Here is a 27,417-nt window from a genome sequence, read left to right on the forward strand (position 1 = left end):
TGTTAGATAATTTGTTCCAGTATCTTTCCAGATATTGAAGTTAGTCTGGCTGGTCTATTATTCCCCAGGTCCTCCTTGTTCCCCTTTTTAAAGATAGATACTATGTTTGCCCTTCTCGAGTCTTCTGGGACCTCTTCCATCCTCCAGAAGTTCTCAAAGATAATTGCTAATAGCTCCAAGCTTGCTTCAGCTAGTTCCTTAAGTACCCTAGGGTGAATTTCATTAGGCCCTGCTGATTTGAATACATCTGATTTACCTAAATGTTCTTTAATCTGTTCTTTCCCTATTTTGTCTTGCATTCCTTCCCCCTGTTAATATTAATTGGGTTGAGTATTGGGTCATCATTAACCTTTTTAGTGAAGACTGAAGCAAAACTGGCATCAAGCATCCCAGCTTTCTCTTCCCTAACAAAGATCCTTCAAAGAGTAATTTTTCTATGCAAGGACCTATTGATAGGAAGGTGGAATCTTCACTGAGAAGAAAGGAAAAAGGCACCTCTGCAGCCTTCAGAGCTTTTATAGCATTGACTTGCCTCATGCAGTGAGTTCTGGAGTAGACAGTGGGAGAGGAGGGAGATCCGTGCATCTATGAATGCTCAGTGGGAGGAGGGCAAATGCGGGTTCAATATGGGATAAGGATACATGTGGCTTTAGACAGCTACTCATAATTTGAGTACTCAGGTGACCCATGCTAAGGTGCTTTGCTGAACAGGATGCTTTCCTGAATCAAAGGCATTTAAATAATAAAGCAATTAGTAAATTTTTAAGGTGGCTCCTGTATGTAAAAAATCATGTAGGAATGTATGTACGTAGCACAGAATGTTGATAGACCAGAATTTTCATGTGGAGGTTGGTTGCTCACAATCAGTTACTTTATTTGAAAACATCATCTAGCTTCCAGACGTAACCAGTATTGTTAAATCAGTTGGATTTACAGAGAGGATGAGCTGTTCAAATGTAATGGTCTAAAACTCAGATAGTATAGTGCCGATATTGCTTCATACCCTTTTACCCCCAGACTTTTGATACTGAGGTGCGCTTTGAGTAGAGTGTGAAACTTCCACTTCCAGAGGTTTGTTTTTGTGGCTTGTGTATTATCTGTTTAGTTGAGTGATCTTGAACTCTTGCTAGCAAGTATGTCCCCGGAGGCTTTTTTTTTAAATGTCAACATTTCTGAAGTGAGAAATTGTGCTCCCAAGAAAGATCAGTCGAGATGAACCCAGTTGCCATAGAGTTCCTGTGGAGCCAACGGACAGTCTGATCCTGAAACTAGAAAAATGCTGAATCACCCGATAAAGCATTTAATTTCTCCTCCCTCCCCCCAGCAAGGGCAAACATTTTGATTCTTTGTGTGCCTGTGATCTCAGTAAGGTTGCTTTATGTGGAAGAGGAAAAATCCCTGGAAGTATCCCAGTTTAGAAACCTGACACAACTCTCTGCTAAGCTGCCAGTGTTTGCCTGATGCATTTCCAACTTCTGGTTCGATCCTGATTGGAAAGTGTTCGGTGAGTTTTTTTAACTCACTGATGCAGCTAGCTCAATATGCAACCATGAGATAAGCGCTCAAGAAGATGGAGCTAGTATTTGGAATGGGCAAGTTTGAGGGAAACAACTCTTGGATTAGATAGGCCTGGGAAGAAAGCTTAGACTTGGGTTTCATATAGTATTACTTAAGAGTTACCTTTCTGTTACTAAACCAGGGCCAAGGAAGGGGAAGACTTTAACACTCAATAAATGTATACTTTTGTTAGGCGTGGGATGGACTCTACCCACTTAGGATTGTATACGCTTATTCTATACGCTTATTCTATAGAATGGCTGATAGTCTTTCCTGAAATATTGATGATATGCTATGTGTCCCTTGCCCACCCATACTGAAACAAAGTTTATTTGAAATATATATTGTCTGGAGAAGCATAAATCAGGAGTTTATAGCTTTTGTAAAACTTTCCCTGAGTGTTTTTCTAGCTGGATCTTCAGTGTGAAGGCATTTTTTTAAAATCGCTTTCAATTTCAAGAGGATGGTTCTCATTTAGATTTTCTTCCTACCTTGCTATACCCCATGATTTAGCTGAGATAAAGGCAAATGAATTCTTAAATTGCAGGAGGAAATTAGTGGACTAAAGTCCTTGAGATTACTCCCCTCCCTCACCCCCAAGATTTAGAAAATTATTTGACATGAACAAATGATCATTTTACAGATTGAAAGGGAATTTGCTGCTGGTATTCATGCTGTTCTCTTCCTGATACACTGGTGTTGACATTTAATTGGGTCAGAACACAGCCACCAGAGGCTCATAAGTAATATTCTCTCATAGTTAAGTAAAGCTCTCCATTTTTCCTCTTATTCTGTATTTGTTGTTCATCTTACTTAAAAAGACCTCAGGATTTCGTAAATGTGAGCAATTTCTTTTGCAGTAGTTAAGTAGAAAATTTGCGCACTCACTGATTGCATAGATTTAACTCGGATGAGCACGAAAAACTGACACAGCAATCTCAATACTCAAATGAAAAAGCCTGTTTCCAGAATTCAGTGTGTATGGCAAGAGTGGTTTGAAATGCTGGATTTCCCTGACCAACAGGATGTTTATTTGCAAAGATGGGAATACAGTGGAAGCTTGATTAACTGAGGTACCTTATTGTATAAAATGTATGCTCTGAGTGAGTATTCTCCATTCGTATTGAAGATGTGTATTTTGTAAGGAGAGATGCCCAGATCCTCAAAGGTATTTAGGTGCTTATCTCCCTTGACAGCAATAAGGGTTAGACTCCTTAGATATCTTTGAGGATATGGGTCAAAACGTTTAATAAACCTGTCCTTTCAGCAGTGAAATTAGAGATGGAAAAGACAATTAGGTCATCCAGTCACCTCTTCCAAGGCAATAGCTCAACCACTTGATCTTTGATTTGCTTTTTATCTGTTGGTGCTTAAGATAAAGTTGGGCACCAAATTTCCATGCTTACAATTTTTTAAAAAGAAAAACACCAGATTTACATGAGATTTAGTTGGAGTGAGCCAACTTGCAAGGGACATAATTACGTGAGGCAGAAATTACCGTTCCTCCCCAGGCCTTGTTGGGTCTGCATCTCCACATTTAAGGAGGAGAAAAGCTGAATATATAAAGCAGTAGTGTAGTAATATACATACACCACTCTGGTGTGTTTACCCATTGAATGATGCGTGAAAAGGGGGAAATAACTTTTCAGTGATTGCAGCCAGCTGTAATTAGGTGTACTCTGCAGGAACTGCTTCAGGAGCTTGAACAGCACCGCGAGGAATTCACTGCTTTGCAGAAGAAGAGCAGCAACCTGTCCCAATATGGCCCAGTTGGCGAAGCAGAGCACACTGTTTGTCAGCGCTGGCAACAAGTTGAAACCCAGTTTGCTGTATGTCAACAGATGCAGTTCAAATCCCAGGTAAGCTTTTTTTCTAATGGAAGGTAAACAATTGTATGTTATAATGCAGCAGGACAGAAAGATAAGTCAAAAGAACTATCCATTTGAATGAAATCCAGAGCCTTGCATTTGGCCAGTGCATACTGGCATGCGTGCTGCAATAATTTGTAGCATCCTTCATCCTCTGCCATGGAGGTAGCTGCAGAACCACAGCATGTGGGTTAGTGCACCTTAGTTGTCCTACATGACTTTTAGGCATTTGTCCATTCTCAGTCTTCTTTTACACCTTGTGCTCTGCTGAGGAAAGATTTTGAAGAGAGCAAGGATGATGATGCAGATGATGCAAAGAGACTGCCCTCTCCTTCTGCAGCAGAAGCACACTGGTTCCAAGGCCGGGGAGACCTGCATGGCTGCAGAAGAGAGAGCTGGATTTATGTCTTCAGAATTAAATCACTGAAGTTGGTGAAGTAATAAAGCATCTGAACAAAATGAACATATAGGGACACCCTGAAAATAGTAGCATGCACATGTACTGGTTTATAAATTTTCTAGATCTGTCTGTCACGACAGAATTGTGCAGTCAGCATATGCGTAATTGTTGCGAGTTTTTTCTAACAGTGCCTATCCACTATTGTGATACTGCATCAAAGGTCATTATTGATATCTGATAGAGGTCTATAAAATCATGACCAGTGTGGAGGGTGTAAAAAAGGAAGTGTTGTTTACTCCTTCTCAGCTCCCAGACTGCTGCGCTGGGCATCACAACATGGGAGTAGATGGCCAGCCCTCTGTGGAGAAAGAGGTGGTTAGGGACTATTAAGAAAAGCTGGACATGCACAAGTCCATGGTGCTGGATGCGCTGCATCCAAGAGTGCTAAAGGAATTTGCAGCTGTGATTGCAGAGCCATTGGCCATTATCTTTGAAAACTCGTGGCAAACGGGGGAAGTCCCAGATGACTGGAAAAAGGCTAATGTAGTGCCAATCTTTAAAAAAGGGAAGGAGGAGGATCTTGGGAACTACAGGCCAGTCAGCCTCACATCAGTCCCCGGAAAAATCATGGAGCAGGTCCTCAAGGAATCAATCCTGAAGCACTTGCATGAGAGGAAAGTGATCAGGAACAGTCAGCATGGATTCACCAAGGGAAGGTCATGCCTGACTAATCTAATTGCCTTCTATGATGAGATTACTGGTTCTGTGGATGAAGGGAAAGCAGTGGATGTATTGTTTCTTGACTTGAGCAAAGCTTTTGACACGGTCTCCCACAGTATTCTTGTCAGCAAGTTAAAGTATGGGCTGGATGAATGCATTATAAGGTGGGTAGAAAGTTGGCTAGATTGTCAGGCTCAACGGGTAGTGATCAATGGCTCCATGTCTAGTTGGCCGGTGTCAAGTGGAGTGCCCCAGGGGTCAGTCCTGGGGCCGGTTTTGTTCAATATCTTCATAAATGATCTGGAGGATGGTGTGGATTGCACTCGCAGCAAATTTGCGGATGACACTAAACTGGGAGGAGTGGTAGATACGCTGGAGGGCAGGGATAGGATACAGAGGGACCTAGGCAAATTGGAGGATTGGGCCAAAGGAAACCTGATGAGGTTCAATAAGGATAAGTGCAGGGTCCTGCACTTAGGACGGAAGAACCCAATGCACAGCTACAGACTAGGGACCGAATGGCTAGGCAACAGTTCTGCAGAAAAGGACCTGGGGTGACAGTGGATAAGAAGCTAGATATGAGTCAGCAGTGTGCCCTTGTTGCCAAGAAGGCCAATGGCATTTTGGGATGTATAAATAGGGGCATAGCAAGCAGATCGAGGGACGTGATCGTTCCCCTCTATTCGACATTGGTGAGGCCTCATCTGGAGTACTGTGTCCAGTTTTGGGCCCCACACTACAAGAAGGATGTGGATAAATTGGAGAGAGTCCAGTGAAGGGCAACAAAAATGATTAGGGGTCTGGAACACATGAGTTATGAGGAGAGGCTGAGGGAACTGGGATTGTTTAGTCTGCAGAAGAGAAGAATGAGGGGGGATTTGATAGCTGCTTTCAACTACCAGAGAGGTGGTTCCAGAGAGGATGGTTCTAGACTATTCCCAGTGGACAGGACAAGGAGTAATGGTCTCAAGTTGCAGTGGGGGAGGTTTAGGTTGGATATTAGGAAAAACTTTTTCACTAGGAGGGTGGTGAAACACTGGAATGCGTTACCTAGGGAGGTGGTAGAATCTCCTTCCTTAGAAGTTTTTAAGGTCAGGCTTGACAAAGCCCTGGCTGGGATGATTTAATTGGGGATTGGTCCTGCTTTGAGCAGGGGGTTGGACTAGATGACCTCCTGAGGTCCCTTCCAACCCTGATATTCTAGAACACAAGAACGAGGGGCCACCAAATGAAATTAATAGGCAGCAGGTTTAAAACAAACAAAAGGAAGAATTTCTTCATACAACTCACAGTCAACCTGTGAAACTCATTTCCAGAGGAAGTTATGAAGGCCAAGATTATAAAGAAGAACTAGATAAACTCCTGGAGGATAGGTCCATCAATGACTATTAGCTAGGATGGGCAGGGATGGTGTCCCTAGCCTCTGTTTGCCAGAAGCTGGGAATGGGCGATAGGGGATGGATCACTTGATGGTTACCTGTTTTGTTCATTCCCTCTGGGGCACCTGGCATTGGCAATTGGCATTGGAAGACAGGATACTGGGCTAAATGGACCTTTGGTCTGACCCAGTATGGCTGTTCTTATGATTATTTTAAGCCCCTATGTTTTAACTATGCTCTCAATTGCATTAGACCCAATTTTGTGCTTGTACATCATGATTTTTTTTTTGTGCATGATAAATGGCTGAGACATAACATGTTATGAATTAGTAGTCTTGTGGCAGTGCCCTGACGGTCCAGTTTCAGTCCAGTGCTAGCACTGCAGTTTGGCATCCTTCCTTAGAAGTGTTCAGTACCTGAGATAAATTTCATTCAACAGCTAGGTGCCCTTCTGTGGTTCTTTTACTCTTGACCACGCAGATTATGCCCACTGGGTTCTAGTAGATTTGAACAACGTGTTTAAGGTGCCCAGAAATATCCAGACATTGAATTCAACTTTAAGCTTGACAAGTTCATAGAGTGAAAGACCCAAGTGTGTTTTCTCAGCCACTGCTATTGATCAAACACAGAATTATTATATCAAGGGAGAAGGAGAGCTGTTTGTTTGTCTCACTGACCATTGAAGTACATTTGGGTAGTGGATGATGAGGAGGCCAGATGTCGTTTGAGTGATTTGAGCAACTGTAAGAGATTTAGCCGCACAATGGGAGGAAGAAAATGCAAAATATCACAGATGAACAGCAGCTATGCAGAAATCAATTGCAAAAGTTGCCAATTTTCCTTCAGTCTTCCTGAGATTGAATAACTGGTCTGTTCATTTGGAGTGGAGCACAAAAAGCTGATCTTCCTCAATACTGTTCTAAGGATTGCAGACCCAGCTGCGGAAGAGACCTTTTGTAAGTAGAGGTATTTTTTGAAGATCACTTTTAATAGCTTAAGGAAAGAAAAAATGCCACTTCATGCTGTTACTGGTGCAGTTAATTACCCTGCTTTGGTAGCTGAACACCTGAAGTGAGTTTACCAAAAACCCCAATCATGAATTTTAGAGTAACTTTGAATTTTTTTATGGTTTATATATAGAGTGGTAGACACAGGATGAAAATTTAGATGAATTCTTCTGATATGTGTTTCTACCATCATGCTAATTGGCAGCAAACCTTAATGTTGGTACTAAGAGTGATCTATTCAATATGTCTACACAATTCAGCGGAGGCAATATTAAAGGCATTGAAGTTACTAATGTTCTCGCTGCTGTCATTACAAAGAACACTTTTTAGAATATTACAGTCAGCATCACTTCACCTTCTCCCCTACTTCCCCCCAAAGTACCTTGTGGGACTGTTATATATTTTAAAAGGTACAAGTAGATTTGGCATTGAATTGGAGTTCAAATAGGACACTGGTTCTGTAGGCACTTCAATAAACTGGCACAACCTCTTACTTATAAGAGAGAACTCTTCCATTTCCTCTCCAATTTCCTTACTAAGCCATTTGATCAAAACACAAAGGAACTTGCAAATAATATAGAGCTCTGATACTCATTGCACCATCAGGCAGTTTTGTCAGCTCATTTGCTTCATGTAAGCATGATAGTGTGTTCTACATACAGCAGGTGAAGTAGAGAATGTTCATTGCAAGATTTTAATTTTTATGGTTTATGTTAAAGCTCTGGTGTTTTCAGTGTCCTCTGACAACACAGTGTCCTCTGTCCCTTAACAAGCTTTTGAAACAGGAAACCATTTCCAGGATGCTTCAGCCCATGGAAAATCTGCTTCATATACCTGTGACTACTGTCTTTTCCAGATATGGCAACGATGTAACCTAGGCCACCTGGAGCTAATTTCCAGGAACTCTCCAGTGCACTTATGTCATCTATATCACATGCCATAGAAGAAAGCTGCATTTTACCACCTCCAGTGCTTCCCTCTCTGCTAACTAGAAATTCACCCAAACAGATTCTGGTCTATAGGAGCCACATCAGATGATTCCAGAGGCCCCAGAAGTTGCTAATCTTTTGTGGCTGGAAAATGGATACAGTGGATGCTGTATACATACAAATATGGCACTCGGTTGCAGTATTTTGTCATTATGAGGGAAAGTGAGGCACTTTGATGCTGGAAACCATGTAAGCATCTTTCAGCAAGAATATTTAGTACTTGCTGGAAAAGTGCTCACATGCTTTTAAATCCTTTTAGGGCCTTAGTCATCCCATGCAAAGCTTAAAACTTACGAGAGGATATTTAAAAATTCTTTAGGGAGCAAAATGTGCTAAGAAGACGGGGAGGAAAAATGGTGGGATGTGCTGGAGTAAATTTACAACTGTGTTTTGTCTTCAGTAAAGCACTGACAACCAGGAAAGCAGAGACTATCTTTTCTTTCCATTTGTTGCCTGTAAACATGAGTCCAGGGAGAAAGTGTTATGGCATGAGGTACAAAAATGAAGGTGGGAGAACTAAAAAGATTTTTTTTTAAAAGGATTTAAAAAATAAATTAATTAATTGCTGGTATAATCCTGATATTGGGTAATTTTGAGAATGATAGAAAGAACTCTTATGTCTTTTGTTTTTAATTTAGAAAATGCCTACTCTGAATATAGTAGAAATTTTTCATTTGTAACAGTAGCCTTTTTGTTTTGGATTTTTCTTTTTCCAAAATGCATTAAATTGAGAAGAATAAATAATTAAATGACCTTTTATGTTTCTTTAGGCGATCCCTGTCCTGAGGTTAAAAGGCAACTATCCATCAGGAATTATGGCTTCTCCTTTCCCTAATGAATACCTCGTTGAAATTAACAGAGTTTTGCTGGCTATGGCCGATGTTGAACTGTTGCTGAATGCACCAGAGCTAAACACTGGTGTCTATGAGGACTTCTCTACTCAGGAAGACTCATTGAAGGTATTGCAAATTTAAGTGTTGTATTGCAAAAAGAGCAACAAAAAAGGATGAAAACCAAGAAATGATTCAGTGGTTACATTTTCAACTTGTGTAGTGTACTGGTTCAATATATATCGTGAAGAAAATAATAAATAAATCCTACTTGTGTCCTTCCCACTGTAGCTGCTGTTCGTAACTGTCACGTGTCAGTGCATATTTTCTCTCTCTCTGTTTGGAACACTCAAGTTTGAAATGGCAAGTAGAGATGTGAGAAGTGGTTGTTTTCTTTCAGTGAAATTTTACAGTTGTCTGTTTAAAATGTTGACTGCTACAGGGATTCCAATTTTTTTCACAATGTGATCAACATCTTATTTCAAGAGAGAGAGCCTAATGGGTAAACTTCCCTTCCACTGTCTCAATCGTGATTTCATACACATATCCCTGTAGTAACCGTAGCTGTTAGTTGGAAAAGTATTAGGAAAGTATTTGTTCATAGCTGAGTTTACTGCAAATAAGGTTTAACTTTAAGCATGAAAATACTTCTGTCCCAATTCAGTAAAGCACCTAAGCCCATAACTCATTCCAATTGAAGTCAATTGGACTACTTACATACTTAGTTAATTGTTGTTTTTGAAAAAGTAACTTGCTGGGTAAAATTTTCCAAAGCACCTGAGACCATTTTCAGAAGTGAATTAGATACTTAGGAGTCTTAAGTCCCGTTTACTTTATAAGTTTTTGAAACTTATAGCTGGTCTCCTTTTATTTTTCATTTCATTCCTCATCCCACATATACGTCTCTGTTCCATTCATGTTTTTTTGCCTTTTGATGTTTCCCATTCACTGCACAAGCTTCCCTTTGTAGCAATGTCCCCTAACAGAGGTAGCTAAGCTGACTGCTGCTTCTGCTTGTTGCCTGCTGCTTGTATACATGTCCTGGTGCGTCTTTGTAATTTCTTTACGAAGTTCTATAAAAGCAGCTGGAAACAAGGAGAAAGATATAGCAACATGTGACTCACCAGCTCTCTACAGACCTCAGTCTGAGGACTTCTGGACTAGTACCATTTATTAGTTTTTGGAGCAAGGGAGAATTAAAATTGCTGAACTGTTTCACTGAGAAAAGCAATTACTGGTACTCACCCAAAGGTTTTCAAAAGCATACATAACTATAACATCATGCCTTGTCAGGGTGGGGTGTTTTAATCCATTGTGATGATGCTGCTGTTTTCAGTCCCTATTCCCTCCTTGCTGTATATGTGCACCCACCGAGGAGGAATTCCAGTGATGGTAGTAATACTGTATGGGTTTAAAAAGGCTCATCATAGTTTTAAGTAATAGTGTCCCATACATTTTTCTTTTTGACAATCTCACATTATTTAAAATACATTTGGAAAAAAAAACAGCATGCAGACTTGTATGGGATTTGTGGAAATGATGAAACTACAATTGATAAATACAAGGCAATTCTGCTATTTCATCCATATGCCTTTGTATCTAGATCATGAAGTCTCAAAATAGTGCCAGAACTGTGTAATGTTCTGTAACACCTAGACACAATACTGCAATATCTTTGGAATTGGCAGTATTAACTCTGAAATCTTTTTGTTCTTTAAAGTTAAAATGTTCACATTACTTTAATGCAGTTCGGGGTATGTCAGGTAAGGTGGGGAGTAATTTAAACTATCCCTTTTCTTATGAGACGAGGAAGAAAGAGATAAATTAACCTTCAGTGTATTGCAAGTGCAGTCTTTGCTCAAAAGAATAAGAGAAAAAGTGAGGTTCATTCTAATACTACTTGTTCCCTTAACTTAAAAAACGATTGGCTTTAAATATCTGTTGTCGTCTTATAAGCTTGTGGAAAGGATCGATTAAAAAGGTGCAACTGAAAACAGTTTTTCTCTGTTGATTTATCAACTGCTGGTGCTCTTCCCATGATAGCCAGTGTCTTCCATTTCTGGTTATTCAACTGGCAATATTCACAATGTTTTTTGAAGGGGCTATTGACTATTCTTGTTTCCTGCTGGTGTTGACTTTACTAACGGGTTGGTGCCATCACTGTGCTTGTAGAACATAAAAGACGTTTTGGATAAACTTGGGGACCAGATTGCAGTCATTCATGAGAAACAACCTGATGTTATACTGGAAGCATCTGGACCTGAAGCAATTCAAATAGGAGATGCACTAACACAGCTGAATGCAGAGTGGGACAGGATTAATAGGATGTACAATGATCAGAAGTGGTAAGTCTGTTTGATTTTATAGGAATATATTTTAATGTGAATAGTGGTAACTGTTTTATGTTTGTAGAATTTTAACTATTTACAAAACTTAATCAAAGAGTTTAATCAGCACGTTTCCTATTTCAATGCTGCAAAATAATTTTGAACATTATTTAACACTGGCTATCATACAAACTGTATTGCGGTTTTTATTAAAAAAAATCCGCCTTAGCTAGAATATCTTAAATGATTGGTTTACTTGATAGTGTAGAATATTCTTACATTATAGCAAAATGTTTGCAACTTTTATTTTGTAAGGATATTACAAAGCTCTGGTTTAATAGAGAATGTGTTGAATGGGATATGTTTTCAAAAAGTTTTTATGAGTTGTCTTTTATGTATATTAAATGTTTGGTAAAATGCTATACACCTGTGGCACTGTGTGCATGATAAACAGCAATAATCTGTGATGTAAATGTTTTTACATTGAAATGTGGCTGAATAAGAAGAAATTGCTTCCAGCTGAGTGATCCTGAAAGAACAATTAAGTAAATGTATAAGAAAACAGATGAGATCTCCTATGTTTAGTTTAACATGAACAATAATAAATTTTCAGATATTTTAAACTTTTCTGATTGGCTAAGCATGTTAGAACTACAGTTTTTGAGTACAAGTTAAATTTCATGTATTTTCACTGAGCAAATATGAATGTTTTCAATTCTTTAAAAAAAAATCTTAAACTGAAAGCTAACTGTTGGACACAATTGTAGGATGTTTTACACTTAAAAGATAATTTAATAGCTGGCTGTTACAGTTAATCACTTGTAAAACTGCTATATTGTTTGAAATGCACGGACCATTTTTATAAGAAGTTTCCATTGTGGTTGTAAAACGGTGAAAATGTTCTAATGGAATTCAGGAAGTTATCATTAATTAAACTGGAAGGGTCTGATCTTGCTAACATTTAATACTAAGGATTGCGATTTCTTTAATCAGTAGTTCCCAAGTTGAACTGGGCTGTACTAGTAAATTTAAAGTATTGAAAGAGCTCATTTGTAGTTGCAGCATTTAAAAGGGGAGAGAATGGAGGTAACAAGAATGGATAACTATGCAAATGAAGTCTTGAACACTTTTTTTAAACCCTCACCCTGTAAAACATGCACATCTTATAACACGTGAAGAAATTTAAAAATACTACTCCCCATCCTCCTCTGTCAATTTGTTACATAAAGGGATGTCTTTATGCATGCTGCTTCTTCTCTGTATGGTGTGTGTGTGTGTGTGTATATATATATATAGGGTGCCAGTCATGGTAGTATTTTGACTGATATACTATACACATGACTGAAATATATATATATATAATTTTTATTTTCTTTCATCCTTGCTTTGTTGGCACATAATATATTTTTCTGGATTTTTTTTTTTGGTGACATAATTAAAAGCAAGTACCATTGTTGTCTCTTTTTAAAAAAAAAAAGTCAGTAAAATCCTATTTAATTTCATAGAATATCAGTAAGGCTGCGAATCTGTCATGGAGGTCTCAAAGTCACAGATTCTGTGTCTTTCACGGACCTCTGTGACTTCTGCAGCACTTGCACCAGCTCCTTTGACATCATCTGAACTGATCACTTTATCAGCATTCCAACCACCTGAATCCTCATTTTTGTTGTATTCGTGGGTGTCTCCCAGTCCACGTTGAGCACCAATGGGACTGCTCTTCCCTATTCTGAAGAAATCTACATTTCTTCTCTGGTCTCTGAAAGGGAGGAAACTCTATTGCTTTAGAAGTCTTCAGTTTGCCCTATTAGACCTGTTATTGGAGAGACAGGATCTAAGAAACAGGGCTAGTTTTTTTTATGAAGAGGCACCAGCATGGTGTCTCCCACCATGGATGACTCAGGCAGTGCAGTGTCTTACTGGTCTTGGGGTGCGCTGAAGGATTCTAAATCTTACTCTAAAAGAGAGTCTACTCCTCCCCCAGTGCAGGAAACCTCTACCCATGATCCTGCTACCATCCCTTCACCCACTGTACTGGACCCTATGGAGGAAGGAGAAATGATGAAGGAACCTCTGGATGTTCCCTACCCATAGTTAATTATCTTCTGCAGATGAAGCCATCACTCCAAAGTGGACATCTCCTCTTTTCCCCTCCTCCCCCACCCCACACCGAAGGACCTTAGAGGTCTTCCAGAACCTCATGGCGAGGGTAGCCACTTCTTTAGGAATGTACATGGAAATTGTGCAAGAAAACCTGCACAGCATCCTTGATGTTTTATCAACTCCTGCCCACAGAAAGGGGTTCTCTTCCTATTAATAAAGCCTTTCTGGAGCTGGCAAAAACCCTCTGGCAGACTTCTCTATATCACCTAAGGTCAAGTGTGTGGACAGACAATATCAAATCGATCAAAAAGATTTTGATTTTTTTCCATCCAGTTTCTGATTCCTTGGTGGTCATGGTCATTAATGAATGATCCCATTAGTCCCATCCAAAAGACAAAGAATTCAAGAGGCTGGATTTATGTGACCAAAAAACTTACTCTACCGTTTCTCTTCAAAAGAGAGTGGCTAACTGTCAGGCTTTTTTGTTTAAATATATATTTATTAATTTCTCTACAATTTCAAAGTTTGTTGACAAGTTGCCAGAGGAATATAAAGAACAGTTTATGGCTCTAGTTTCAGAGGGGTATCTCATGGCCAGTATATCCCTTCAGGCAGCTACTGATATTGCTGATACAGCCTTGTGTTCAGTGACATTGTGATTTCCACAATGTACTCTTCCTGGCTGCAGGTTTCTGGCATTCTGAAAAAGCTGCAAAATATAGGTGAAGTTTTACCATTTGAAGGGTGTTGAAGAGTCTAAACTATTTTGCAATGACACAGACAGCCTCCCAACTTGAAGCAAATACTTATCAGCAACTACACACCACACAACAAAAACACTAACCCAGGAACCAAACCCTGCAACAAACCCTAGTGCCAACTCTGTCCGCATATCTATTCAAGGGATGCCATCATAGGACCTAACCACATCAGCCAGCACATCTACCAATGTGATATATGCCATCATGTGCCAGCAATGCCCCTCTGCCATGTACATTGGACAAACCGGACAGTCTCTGTGCAAAACAATAAATGGACACACATCTGACATCAAAAATTATAACATTCAAAAACCCATAGGAGAACACTTCAGTCTCCCTGGATGCTCAGTAACAGACTTAAAAGTGAAAATTCTTCAAAAAACAAAACAAAACAAAAAAACTTCAGAAACAGACTCGAATGAGAAACTGCAGAACTGGAATTAATTTGCAAACTGGACACCATCAAATTAGGCCTGAATAAAGACTGGAATTGCATAGGTCACTGCAAAAACTAATTTTCCCCCCTGCTGATATTCATACCTTCTTGTCAACTGTTTGAAATGGGCCACCTTGATTACACTGAATTCATTAGCACTGTAAAAGTCATTTTTTCCTTCCTTCCTTATCAACTGTTGAGACTAGCCCACTTCTACCTTAATTGAATTGGCTCATTAGCACTGACCCCCTTCCCCCCCAACTTGGTAAGGCAACTCGCATCTTTTCAAATGCTGTGTATTTATGTATCTCTACTGTATTTTCCATTCCATGCATCAGATGAAATTGGTTTTAGCCCACGAAGCTTATGCGCAAATAAATGTGTTAGTCTCTAAGGTGCCATAAGGACTCCTTGTTTTTGCTGATACAGACTAACATGGCTACCACCCTGAAACAGAAAATACTGGGTGCAAACTGAAAGACTCCTGTTCAATACTTTGTATATTAGTTTACACTCCAGTGACTAAGATAAACAGTTTAGGTCACACCCTTACTGTAGATCCTCTTTTTAGCAGAGGTCATATAGTTCCTCGAATGTCAAGACTTCCTTGAAGATATTAGTCATCTTCGTCTACAGCAGGCCCTTCTTACCAGACAACACAAACTTCATGCAGTCATTTTGACTGCTCCATTGAGGACTGCACACTAACTATATCAACTGCCTTTGGAACATGCCTGTCCCTTTTCCACTGAGTTTGAGAAAATGTCATGTGAGACAAGTGGGTGCTCAGCACAGTAAATGAGGGATACGTTATCCAATTCACCTCCTGCTCTTTTCAGGGACCCATCTCACAGTACTTCCCTACGAGCTGTCATCAGCTCCAAGGGTGTTCACCAAGTGCATTGAGACCTGCTTAGGTGTTCAAATGTTTCCATTGGCAATAAAAGAGAACTAGTTTTCCCATTTAGTTGTAGAAATCGTTTTACTGGGTTAATTTCTTAAAGTAAGGTGTGTTTGGGAAGGTTTCTTTTTTTCACTAATTCCCATTACCTGCTTTGACTTCCCCATGTGTTCGTGTGTTCTTTGATTTTTTTTTTTTTGTGATGAAAAAATTAAATGTAAAAGTCACTGTATATGTTAATGTGAAGGAGCCATTTGGACTCTAACCAGGCCCACGGTTCTTAAAATGTTACTGTTGGGATATTATAACAGTTTATTTGAAGAAATCAGAAGGTGTTACATTCTCATTCATTGGCTTTTAAAAGATGAACAATAAACAGTGATCTCTGAAGAAAGAACGCTTGTACCTAGTTCAATGGTTCATAAACCTGTGGGCTGCTTGTGGCCCAATTAACACACAGCTGCGGCTCATGTGACAGCCTCGGGGCCATACAGGTAGTATATATATTGTGTAGATGCTGCCCACATAACACCCAGAAAGCTATGTATGCATTCCACAAGGGTAAATAGGTTGAGAACCACTGATCTTGTCTAAAGTATACTCAGTTTGCAAAACTTTTTAGATTAAAGCTGTATGTAAACTAAATGTTGCTCATTTTCTAAATGGGTTGCATTACAATATACAGATTTCATTTTGGGGAAACATTCATGTTTACAAGTTGAAGCCCAGATAAGCCTATCCTTCAATCCTTGTAAGATGTAAGCTAACCCAATTTAACTGAACTTGGTAGTTAAAACTAAGCCATACAAACAAAGTAAAACAAACATTAAGAAAAAAAAAATCTAGGCCAGGAAATATGCATGCGTCTTGGCAAAGATTAGATCTAACTCAATCAGCAACCATCAAAATCGTAACTTTTTAAATCACAGCAAGTAAATAACTGAAAAGTTAGATTTGGTATTTCCTAATGGGATACAATTAAATCAACCTTATATCTGAACTTATACAGGTACTCCAAATTTGTCTACAAAGATGGCCAGTGTCAAGGTTCCTCCCCCACTCTGAACTCTAGGGTACAGATGTGGGGACCTGCATGAAAACCTCCTAAGCTTACTTTTACCAGCTTAGGTTAAAACTTCCCCAAGGTACAGATTAATTTTATCCTTTGTCCTTGGACTATCCACTGCCACCACCAAACTCTAACTAGGTTTACTGGGAAACGTAGTTTGGACACGTCTTACCCCGCCAAAATCCTCCCAACCCTTGCACCCCACTTCCTGGGAAAGGTTTGGTAAAAATCCTCACCAATTTGCATAGGTGACCACAGACCCAAACCCTTGGATCTGAGAACAATGAAAAAGCATTCAGTTTTCTTACAAGAAGACTTTTAATAGAAATAGAACTAGATAGAAGTAAAGGAATCACCCCTGTAAAATCAGGATGGTAGATACCTTACAGGGTAATTAGATTCAAAACATAGAGAATCCCTCTAGGCAAAACCTTAAGTTACAAAAATGACACACAGACAGAAATAGTCATTCTATTCAGCACAATTCTTTTCTCAGCCATTTAAAGAAATCATAATCTAACACATACCTAGCTAGAGTACTTACGAAAGTTCTAAGGCTCCATTCCTGGTCTATCCCTGGCAAAAGCAGCCTACGGACAGACACAGACCCTTTGTTTCTCTCCCTCCTCCCAGCTTTTGAAAGTATCTTGTCTCCTCATTGGTCATTTTGGTCAGGTGCCAGCGAGGTTACCTTTAGCTTCTTAACCCTTTGCAGGTGAGAGGATTTTTCCTCTGGCCAGGAGGGATTTTAAAGGGGTTTACCCTTCCCTTTACATTTATGACAGCCAGTCAGAATGATGAATTCAAAAATATAAGGATGAATTAAACATATATTAGTGTTGTGTGAAACCAAAGAAAAATTTGAGATTGGCAAAAAGATGCTGTGTTCACAGTTTAAAATTGGTTCACATCTGTAGGGTTTGGTATCTCATGATATAAAGACAAGTGAAACTTATTTCTTATTAAATATCATTGTATACATAAGCATTGAGGTTGTCCTCTCTAGTGGAACTCTAGATCCAACTCCTATTGAAGTTTATGGAAAAATGGTTCATACTCCTACTGTGCAAACTAGTACCATGTCTTAATTTCGGTCTTCAAAAATGAACTGCCTTCTTAAATTCATACCAGATCTCAACTCCAGATCCATTAATGGAGCTATGCAGATTTATGCCAGCTGAGGATATCTGCCCTCTGTTTTATATTTTGTAAAGGCAAACAAAATGCAGTATTTTGAAGTGAGACATGATCTTGTCCATCAGTGTGTTGTCTCTTCTGTATTCTTTGTCTTACGTGGACTGTAAATCCTTTGGGGACAGAGATCTTATCTACTACACAGTGCAGAGATACCGTCAGCACTCAACAAATTATAAAAGTCACGTGCCTGGCTAAGATGGTTTTCTGAAGAGTATATTCTTGGTTTATTTAAAAAAAAAAATTCCTGTGTCCGCCTACTGTCGCTGTCCTTTTAGCTACTATGAAAACGTCATTTATACTACTATTCTACTTGTCCTTTTGCATGCCAGAGAAAATGTTTGCCTTTTAAGTTAAACTTAACATTAATGATGCTGCAAAAGTAAAATATATTGAAACTTACTGTGTACTAAAGTCTGTGGGAACTACTGTGTGCAGGTCTATTTCTGATCCAATGGAAGTGGAGTGGTAACACTCACAATCAGTGCAGTGTGATGAAGATCAGCTTCACTCTTTAAGGCTTCTGGCAGCAGGAAATCGTGGTTTTGTGAGCAAAAAACCCAAGCTGAGCAATTAATCATATTTAATTTTTCATGCCCTCTGATGTATGAACTATTTTAAAAAATTGTTCTGCAGACCAGTTTTGCTGCAGCTAATTAATCTTTATTTCCCCAGTCATGGAAACCAAATATTCCTCAGCCCTGCCCTCAGCTCCTTCAATTTAGAAGGCAGTGATGGTTTGCGTGGTTGGTTTTCGCAGTCAGTGCAATGACAGGAACTGTTCAGTGTACAAGACTTACTTAAATGTAATATATCAGGCCTTTTTATTTTGCAGGACAAGTTGTTATGAATTAACTACTCTTCATATTAAATATAAATAGGTCAGCCCATGTCTTTTCCCTGAAACAGTCTAGGTAATTTTGAAACCCTTTCTTGTTCCCCAACAGTTGTTTTGACAGAGCAATTGAAGACTGGAGGCAGTTCCATTGCGATCTCAATGACCTCACACAGTGGATAACAGAAGCTGAAGGGTTACTGGCTGATGCCCATGCTGCAGATGGTAGCCTGGATTTGGAGACAGCTGGGATGCATCAACAGGTACGTGGCGTTCAGTCAAAGGACAGGGAAGCTGACAAAAGTTGAGCATGGATTTGAGCCAAAAATTCAAATCTGCCCATGAATAAAAATATATATTGAAATTGTGGTGGTCCTCTAAAGTTTCGCAGGAAAATAGGTCTGTGTGTAACTTGAAATTGCTTTTCTGATTGTAATTTCAGTTAATTGTTTTTTAAAGTTTTTTAATCAGGGGTTAGAAAACAGGGCTTTTGTCCCTGTCTTCTATTGATTTTTTTTTTCCTATATGAAGGTTCAGTTGGGTACTTTTAAAAATATATTAGAATTAATGTGTACTGTAGTCCTTAATTGGGTATACTTTTAAAAATAATCAGTATATCTATAATTGGCTATTGCAGGGTTTAGTTTTCCATTCTGAGTAGAAAGCAAGCACAATTGTTTTGTTTTTATAAAACTGTCTTGTGTAAAGACTCCAGAAAACTGTAATTTTATTTGCTTTAGTTTTGCCTTTTCAGATTTTGTTTTCCTGGTTCTTCTCATGTATCACCAAGAAAGGGGAAGCAATTTTTCTGTTTACAAAATTAAATTAAGGTTTTAGCTAAAAGCAAGAGGCTAAAGCATAACTTTAAAATAAACCCCAAATAAAAAAATACCCTATATAAATACCAGGTATCTATATTTATATATATATCTATATTTATATCTATATTTTAGAAATCCAAATGTTAAATACCTGTGTTTTACAGGAGAAATTTATGATCCACTGAGAATTGGTTGAATTTTATTCTTGTTCTTAGTGCTCTTGGGCGTTTTCTTCTAGGGCATTTCCTTTCTCTTCCTGGAATCATAGTCAGTTCTGTTCTAGGCACAAAGAGATCCTGTACTAATAATGTAAAAAGCTTTTTCTAGCCCCGAGGGATAGGTTAAGGTTTGAACCTGACTTTATCTAACTTTCCTCAGTTGCCTGGATTTTTTGTGATCTCCGCAGCTTATGGCAGCATGGCCAAAATTATCCCAGTTACAGTGTTGTAAGGTTACAAGTACACGGTGCACACAAGTTCAGAGAATAACTGGTGAAAAATAATTTTAATCTGTGGGCAATTTTAAAAAAAGAAAAAAATGTAGCACTTAATAAAAACATCAGGGCATGAATGTAGATGCTAATACTAACCATGTAAAAGTCAGTTCCTTTATCCTGTATTCAGTTGTATTCAATAGCCGATTGTGCATCAGTCTTTTAAAAATATTTATTAAGTCTAAGCCAACTTACTAATAACGAGCATTTAATCTATCGTTTAAAGCTGCATATTGTTGATGTAAAGTTTCTTTAAAATGCTCTTTTTGGTAAAATAATATGCAGCCAGGATGCATTCTCAATGTTATAAACCATAAATCAAAGTCAGGTTAGGTCAGTAATAAAATTCTGCGTGGTTTTCATACTTGTGACAGGAACTTGAAGAAGGAGTCAGCAGTCATCAGACCAGCTTTTCAGCACTGAACAGAACTGGGGAAGGAATCATACAGAAACTCTCCACTACAGATGGGAGCTTCCTGCAGGAAAAACTGGCGGGGTTAAATAAACGCTGGAAAGCAATTACTGCTGAGATCGTGGATAGACAACAGAGGTAATAAGTTAATCAGAAATTTGGGTGTCTGAGCAGATATGATGGGGAAAATCTCATTAGAAGAGTCCAGAGGAGGTATAGGATTCTATTGCACACTATCATTAGTGTGAATTTTCCTGACATTTCGACTCCATTTTCAAACTGCCTCATAGAACCACTTTCTCATAAAAGCATCAGCAATTGACTACTCAGATTGCTGTTAACACGAACAAACACAAGCCCCCCCCCCCCCCCCCAGTTTTCTCCACTTAAAATGGCTTCACTGCAAAATCGGATTATTTGGAGGGACCACTGCTACGTTCAGTTCAACCTTACCCAGAGGAATTAGCTGTAAGTACATTTCTGCTGATCTTTAATTTTCAATAACCTGAACGTATTGTCTGAAATCCAAAAACAAAGTAATAGAGGACACAAAGAGAAAATACATTTTTTTTGTAGGAGTTGAAAGACTCATACACAATTGTTTGTTTTTTGAATGGACAGTTTATAAATAAGATCAGAATCCATTTTGAAGTAGTACTGTAAATGTTGTGTAAAAGATCAAAGTTCAAGGGTAGTCTGAGCAAAAGTACACGTTTTCAGTATATCTATGTGGGATATGAAATGCCTGTGTGTCATTTAATTTTAATAGAAATTGTGACTCTAAATCCCCATAATTAATATTATTTTTGAGTTTTCTGAAACAAATCTAATTTTTAGTCTTCTCTGCTGAATATAGAAAATAAATAAAATCTTCTTGATTATTATATTAGGCGAAACCAAGTAAGTTTTCATGTACTACAAGAAAATGTCCTTTCCCAATGTTTGCATGTTTAGAGGCTCTCCTAAATATTTTCACAGACAATGGTCTTTTAGTGTCTTATAGAAATTAGGCCCTAGTAATTGTTGAAACTTGGCTTTGTGATGCCTTGGTTCATGTGCACTTTTTAATTTAATATTTTATTTGGAATAAACCTATTCGGAGATTTTTAAAGTAAAGTTTAAGCCATAGTTGTTGGAATGTGATTTGCTTATTTATGGTTGAGGAAAGAATCCGTTGATCAGCAAAACCAACTCTTTTGGTAACTCTCATTAGTGTAAAACAGAGAGCTGCATGTCACATTGGAGGTAGTGTGGGAATGTGTTTGCTGTTATAGCAGTGTCTCACACCTCAACAGGCTTTAGTATTTGAATGTGACATTTTGCAAATGTTAGGTTTGCTGCAAGTGTCTTTCTCAGTAAACATGTATTTTCTTCCACTTTTAATCAAGTTGTCTCCATTTAATCATGTATGTTGATTTGCTTCATTTTAGTCTTTTATCCGCTGTGGGATTTGTGTTTTTTAGACTGAAAGGAGAGGATCAGCAGCTAATGGACTACAGGAAGAAGTTGGATGAGTTTAGTTGCTGGTTGGAAAATGTAGAAAATTCCCTGGAAATGAGACCTACATTCAACCCTGAAGAAAACCTGCGAGAATTAAAGGCAAGATGGATTAAAATGTGTATGAGTGCATGTGTGTCTTTCATTAATTCTGAATCTGCCATGGTCCTAATGTGGGACAAATATCCAAAATGAGGAGAGGCACAAGAAAAATAGTATGGCATAAAGTGACATGGGATTAATTACCAAAATAAGGGACAGCTTTTACTGAGGGCCAATTGAGAGTTGTGTATGAGATAGGAGAAGATGCCATTGGATGCAGTAAGTCAGTACATACTTATGCCGTGGAACCTTAGAGTGTTTTTGTTATATTCTCAGTTCAAAAACAACACCTGGCACTTCTGAAAAAGAATTTGTGGCATGTGAAATAGTAAGGGCAATTGCGAACATTATATATCTCCATGTGACTAAACAGACTGAATACCATCAAAAATTATAACAAGGGCACGTAATTATAATTTGTTTGAAGTGTGTTTTTACTTATCAAAGCATATTAACATTTTTGAGGTTGAAGTGTTATAATTAATATCACAATGCATTTGATTACTATAAAGTTATCCAGTGTGTGTGTCAATGTTTTATTGTACTTTAAGGTAAATAAGCAAGTAAATAGCCAACTAAAATATATGTAAACAATGACACCTGTGTCCTGTTACTGGGAAGCTGAATATTTTTTTAATTGTCCTTTTAGTCAGCATGGAATACTTTTTTGTTTTTAAATTTTATCAGTGTTGAACATCGATAACTTAATACTGTTGTATCTGTGAGCATGATAATGAGAGAATGCTGTCAGGACCTGAATAGACTGGAACAGATCAGTCTGTCTGGCAATGCTACTACTTTGAAATTTCAACTATTAGCCCCAAATAGAATACAAAAATCAAACTTTCTCCAAATCTGTTTAAATGAGGTAAATTGGTTACAATTACATCAATTGTTCATTCGAGTACAGTTTATTGTATAGTGCCCAACCAGTAGTTATCAAAGCTAATCTTATTTCCTGATCATTATATTCTCCCTGCCAGCTAATCTTATTTCCTGATCATTATATCCTCCCTGCCCACACTTTGGGGGGCGCGAACCCTGCTAGGAAAGTATTACTAATGATCATTATAGGCACTCAGATAGTCTGATGAGCGTCAATTATATAAAAATCTGGATGGATAAATGGTTGCCTACATGTTGTTGTTCTTGTTTTTAACAGTGTAATTATTTATTTAGTTGTGCTAGGTGCTTTACAGACAAACAGAAGACCTGTTGTGCAGTGCTTACAGTTTGAGGCCCTGAACCCAGACCGTTTTTCCCATGTATAATCCCACTGAAGTCAGTTGGGGACTACACACAGGGAAAAACTTTTTGCTGGATCTGCCCTGCAATGTAACATTAACACAGGCAACAGTAAATAAGGGGGGAAGATTCAGGAATCAAAATAAGATAATGAGGCTTTTTATTCAAAACCATTTACTTAAAATTTCCTCTTAACCTCTCCCCCCCCCCCCCAAAAAAACAAAAAAACAAAAAACAGCGCAATCTTGGGTCTTGATTGTGTAACAAACTGCATGTGTGCTTTTCTAGACATTGACTTAGTCTGGGGCAAACTGGGGAGTAAATCTGCAGCTCACTAACTTGCTGCATGCTGAGTAGCTGAGTGGACCCTGCTATCGTGCACTAGGAAACTTTTCAGTTTAGCAGGCTCGTGCGCTGTAGATTTACATCCTCAGCTTGCTGTGCACAAACTCTTTACACAGGCCTCAAGAGTCTCCCTGTGTGGAGCTTGTTGCAGGATTGGGGCCTTAGTTTTTAAAGACTTGAAAACTGGTACAGACTGTAGTTTTAACTGAGGTGGAGACACAGGTAATCAGTGCTTTATAATTCTGAATATATTGGCTACACCAAAAGGTAACCAAACCCAAGTATGCATATAGCAGTTCAGTAGCTTTCATGAGTAATGTATAAAAGCAGATCCATTTGCTATTCTCTTTTAGTTTCAGTTCCTCAGATTTTTGTGTTTCATGTAGGAAGAAAATAAATTCTGATAATCAAGTAAAGTTTTTAAATAATCTGAATGTTTTCTGTTTGGGATGTTATTAGTAGAGCCCTGCAAATTTGCGGATATCTGCAGATGTTTGTGGATTGTAGATTGGATGCAGATACCAATTTTTGTATCCACGCAGGGCTTTAGTTATTAGATCTCTAGTTTATATGCTGTTTGATTTGGTTAATTTTTCCTAATGAACTCTCCAAATGTCAAATTCTTTAGTTAACTAAAACATTTATTAGAGTGAGTGTGTGTGAGTGTGTGTCTGCCCGCGCGCATGCACAGTCGTCTTCAGACTAAAGCTCTCTCTTGCCCCCTGTAGGACTTAACTGAGGAAATGGAAGTACAAGGAGAAAAACTGAAATGGTTGAACAGAACTGAACCTGAGATACTTTCAGATAAAAGCGTTGGTTTTCAGGAAAAAGAGAGAATTTCTGACACCTTAAGGACTATCAGCATGAAATGGAACAAGGTGTGTATTTTCTCCATATTGATTATGTGTAGTCAGCATGTCTAGTAGTTTATTAGACAGAGGTCTGTCGTCCTTTCCATACACGTGTGACTCCCACTAATGCTTTTGGAAGCTGTCCATGCATGTCGAGGGAAGGCTAGACTCCATAGTGTAGAGCATAAGTACTGTTCCATGTCTTAAGTGCTAAACTCATGTAAAAATTGTTCAATTCATATGAATTCTCCTTTGGTTTGGATCTTTCTGGTTGAACTGGTTTTCTTTCAAAGAGCTAGATTTAGACCGCGTTTTTTTTTAAACAAGCTGTAAAGTATCAATTAGAAATTGACCTTTCAAAATATCTTCTTAAGAAATCGAATGTTTGCAATTATCATAGCAAATATTGAATAAAACCAAACTCTTTCCTTTTAGATAGTAGGAATTAGCAATTCTAATGAAATGTGACCTCTTTGGCTTGATGACCAGATGAAGATAGGAGAATACCAGAGACTGGAGTAGTGTGATTGAGGTTGTGGGAGAAGATTGATAGGACAGTTTGGTTGTGGGTCAGGAATCTGAGCATTTACCAGGGGGAAGAGAGATTTGGTAGCTGTGGGGAGGAAAAAGATGCCTGTATCTCTCTTGCTGCCTCCTCAAGCCAAGTAACCCTCTTCCTTTTTCTTTTCCTTTCCTTTCCCCAAAATAATAGTGTAACTAAATTTGGTTGGCTCTAGTAGTGGGATAATTTTTTAAATTTTTAAAAAAACCTCACCTCATATTATGGTACATCTTGTGTGCCTCTGCTAATATCTCAACTAGCAGTGAATGGGTCACAGCTTGGGTACTTGGGCGGAAAAGAGGGTCTTTGACCTGTCTCTAAATTCTGTTCTGTTTGACTCTTAACTCAGACATACTCATATATAAAACACTACACTATAGATAGATATAAAAACGAAACTTGAGCACAGGGTGACATTGCTTGTGGTTATTAAATGATCGGTTTCTATGATGCTTTGTTTGCTGTCTAAAGAAATCTTCTTTGTAAACATAGCGTTAGTATTTTTGTGTATTTTGTGATCAGTAGTTTAGCTATGTTAATAAGTGTTTCTTTGTAGCTGTTAAAAACATTCTTACGGGTATTTTTTTCACTTGCATTCTGTGCTATAGTTGTTCAAAGAGGTACCTGACAGAGTGAGAGAACTCGAGGCATATGTTCAGCAGCTCCATCTTGTGACACAGGCAAAGCCTTCTGGTGAGTGATGAGCAGAAAACATATTTTACGGTCATGTCTAATTTGGCTGAGTTTAATCCTGTTTGCAGTAAAAAAAATAATAATTGTACTAACTTGGGTGAAGTGGAGATTATAATATGAAGGTTTTGCATCCTTGTATTTAGGACTGCTTTTATATTATTGGCAACACTGGAGCACTTAATTGGGGAAAAGGACAGGTTACAGTTTTTTGTTGTTGCTTGAGAGTTGACTGTTGATTAATAAAACTGCTTGTTTGTTGTTTGTATTGCCATAGCGCCTAGGCACCCCAACCATGGACCAGAAACCCATTGTGCTAGGTGCTGTACAAACACACAACAAATGCAGTCCCTGCCTGAAAGAGATTACAATCTGAAATTAAGTAAATGGATTCATAATGTTTTTCAAAATTCCTTACCAAGGAAAACTTAAATGGAGCAAAACACTTTATTATAATCTCAACCTGTCAAGGGTCTGTATTGACTTGAGTTGAAATCAAGACTGTTAGGTGAACAATGGTTCATAATTTTTGTTACTGGAAGGCAAAATTCCATGGTTTGAACTTCTGCTTGATGAACTTGTTATCTGTTTTTGGAACTAAGTAAACCAAGAGCAGTTGTAATTTGTGGAGTTTTTGGAAGGTGATCTGGTGATGCGTTGAAGTGTTTGTTTTAAAATATGCACATCCCTAAGCCACCTGACTTGTAAGATTGGGAGCCCTCAATGTAACCAGGTTTGAGTGTTGAAAGAAGGGATGGGGACCAGACTAGAAGTGTTGTTGTTTCTGCTCCATCCAACCAGACATCAGGCCAAGCTGTAAATTGCTAAATCTGTGCAAGACCTTAAGCAGTAGCTAAGTTGTTTGTGTCTGAGGTGAGTTCTGTGTTGAGAATTTTAAAGATCTTGTGGTTTTCCACCAAAAGTACTAGTTTTGGACCTAGCCATAATGGAAGAAATACTTCAGTTCTTCTTTGAGTGCTGGTATGTATGTGTATTCCACTATGGGTACACATGGGCCTGGAGCCAGAGAATTTTGAAAGCAGTGTCTCACCCGGCTCACCTGTTGCCTCTGTGTGAAGAGACAAAGCGCAGGGTAGACTGACTGCCTCTCCAGTTCCTTCTAACTGCTGCGTGGTCTGGGTTGGATACTAGGCTATGCCCAGGTTTCTGGGCTTCAAAACTTGTGATTCCTGCCCATGATCCTTCTCAGTCAGCGATGACCACTAATGCTCCTTGTACACCTTGGGGAAACCCACATTGCAGCAGGGTGCAGTATCTGCCATTTGTTCCCGGGAAGGGTGAGAACTTTGCCTCCTGATGCACCGTGTGGCCCAATATGATCACGGCTAGGGAACCCCTAACCACAGTCCCCTATGCATGAGCCAAGCTAAGCAAGGAGTTTGCCAAATCAGGAGTGAAGGAGTGTGCTCCAACAGAGCATTTGGTAGGGTCTTGTGGGAGAGCAGGAAGCATTCTCATAAACCAGAGGCTAAGTCTTCCTTCAAATCCACTTAGAAGAAGTCGGATCCAATCTTGCCTAAACTGAGTAATAGCTCAGCCCAGGAGAACTTGGAACGTACTAAGTCTCAGAGGCTTGATAAGAAAGCTCAGAAGTCTAGGGCTTCACTGGCAGCAGATCGTGGTCTGGTGGTACTGATGAAGATATATTGCTGAGAGCGTTGGCCACCCATGGTACCATCTGCAACAGTTGTGGCACAGACTGTCTTTATTGTGGCTCCAGTGGTTCAGACACACAAGAATCCTCTCACTTTGGGAAGAGCTGAGACCTACTCTCCTCCTGAGGACATCTTCGCGCTCTCAGATCCGGAGACTTCCACTTCTTTGGTTCCCTCCCTTTTGAGAGGGTTACAACTCCACCACAGAAGCTGGCCTTTGGAAGGAGTTTGTCTCCCATTCCATCTCTGGGCTATGATTTTCCTCCAGCAGCACCATGGGCACTACCTATGGAACTGGAATCAATTTTTTTTCTTCTTTGGGAAATTCTGAATTGCCCAATGAACCTTTA

General features: G+C 38.9%; 1 protein-coding gene across 9 annotated transcripts in view; it reads left to right on the forward strand.

The window, feature by feature from the left end:
- Positions 1-27,417, forward strand: part of UTRN (utrophin) — a 587,482-nt gene that overhangs the window by 230,059 nt on the left and 330,006 nt on the right. For all 9 annotated transcript variants that reach the window (XM_073337527.1, XM_073337525.1, XM_073337526.1 and 6 more), the window contains 8 exons: positions 3,243-3,416; positions 8,691-8,879; positions 10,923-11,095; positions 18,486-18,636; positions 20,062-20,237; positions 21,563-21,698; positions 24,017-24,166; positions 25,310-25,394. In XM_073337527.1, the coding sequence (XP_073193628.1) occupies positions 3,243-3,416; positions 8,691-8,879; positions 10,923-11,095; positions 18,486-18,636; positions 20,062-20,237; positions 21,563-21,698; positions 24,017-24,166; positions 25,310-25,394 (1,234 nt within the window). The remainder of the gene's footprint in view (positions 1-3,242; positions 3,417-8,690; positions 8,880-10,922; positions 11,096-18,485; positions 18,637-20,061; positions 20,238-21,562; positions 21,699-24,016; positions 24,167-25,309; positions 25,395-27,417) is intronic.

This window comes from Lepidochelys kempii, chromosome 3, assembly GCF_965140265.1.
Source record: "Lepidochelys kempii isolate rLepKem1 chromosome 3, rLepKem1.hap2, whole genome shotgun sequence".
NCBI classification, from domain to species: domain Eukaryota; kingdom Metazoa; phylum Chordata; order Testudines; family Cheloniidae; genus Lepidochelys; species Lepidochelys kempii.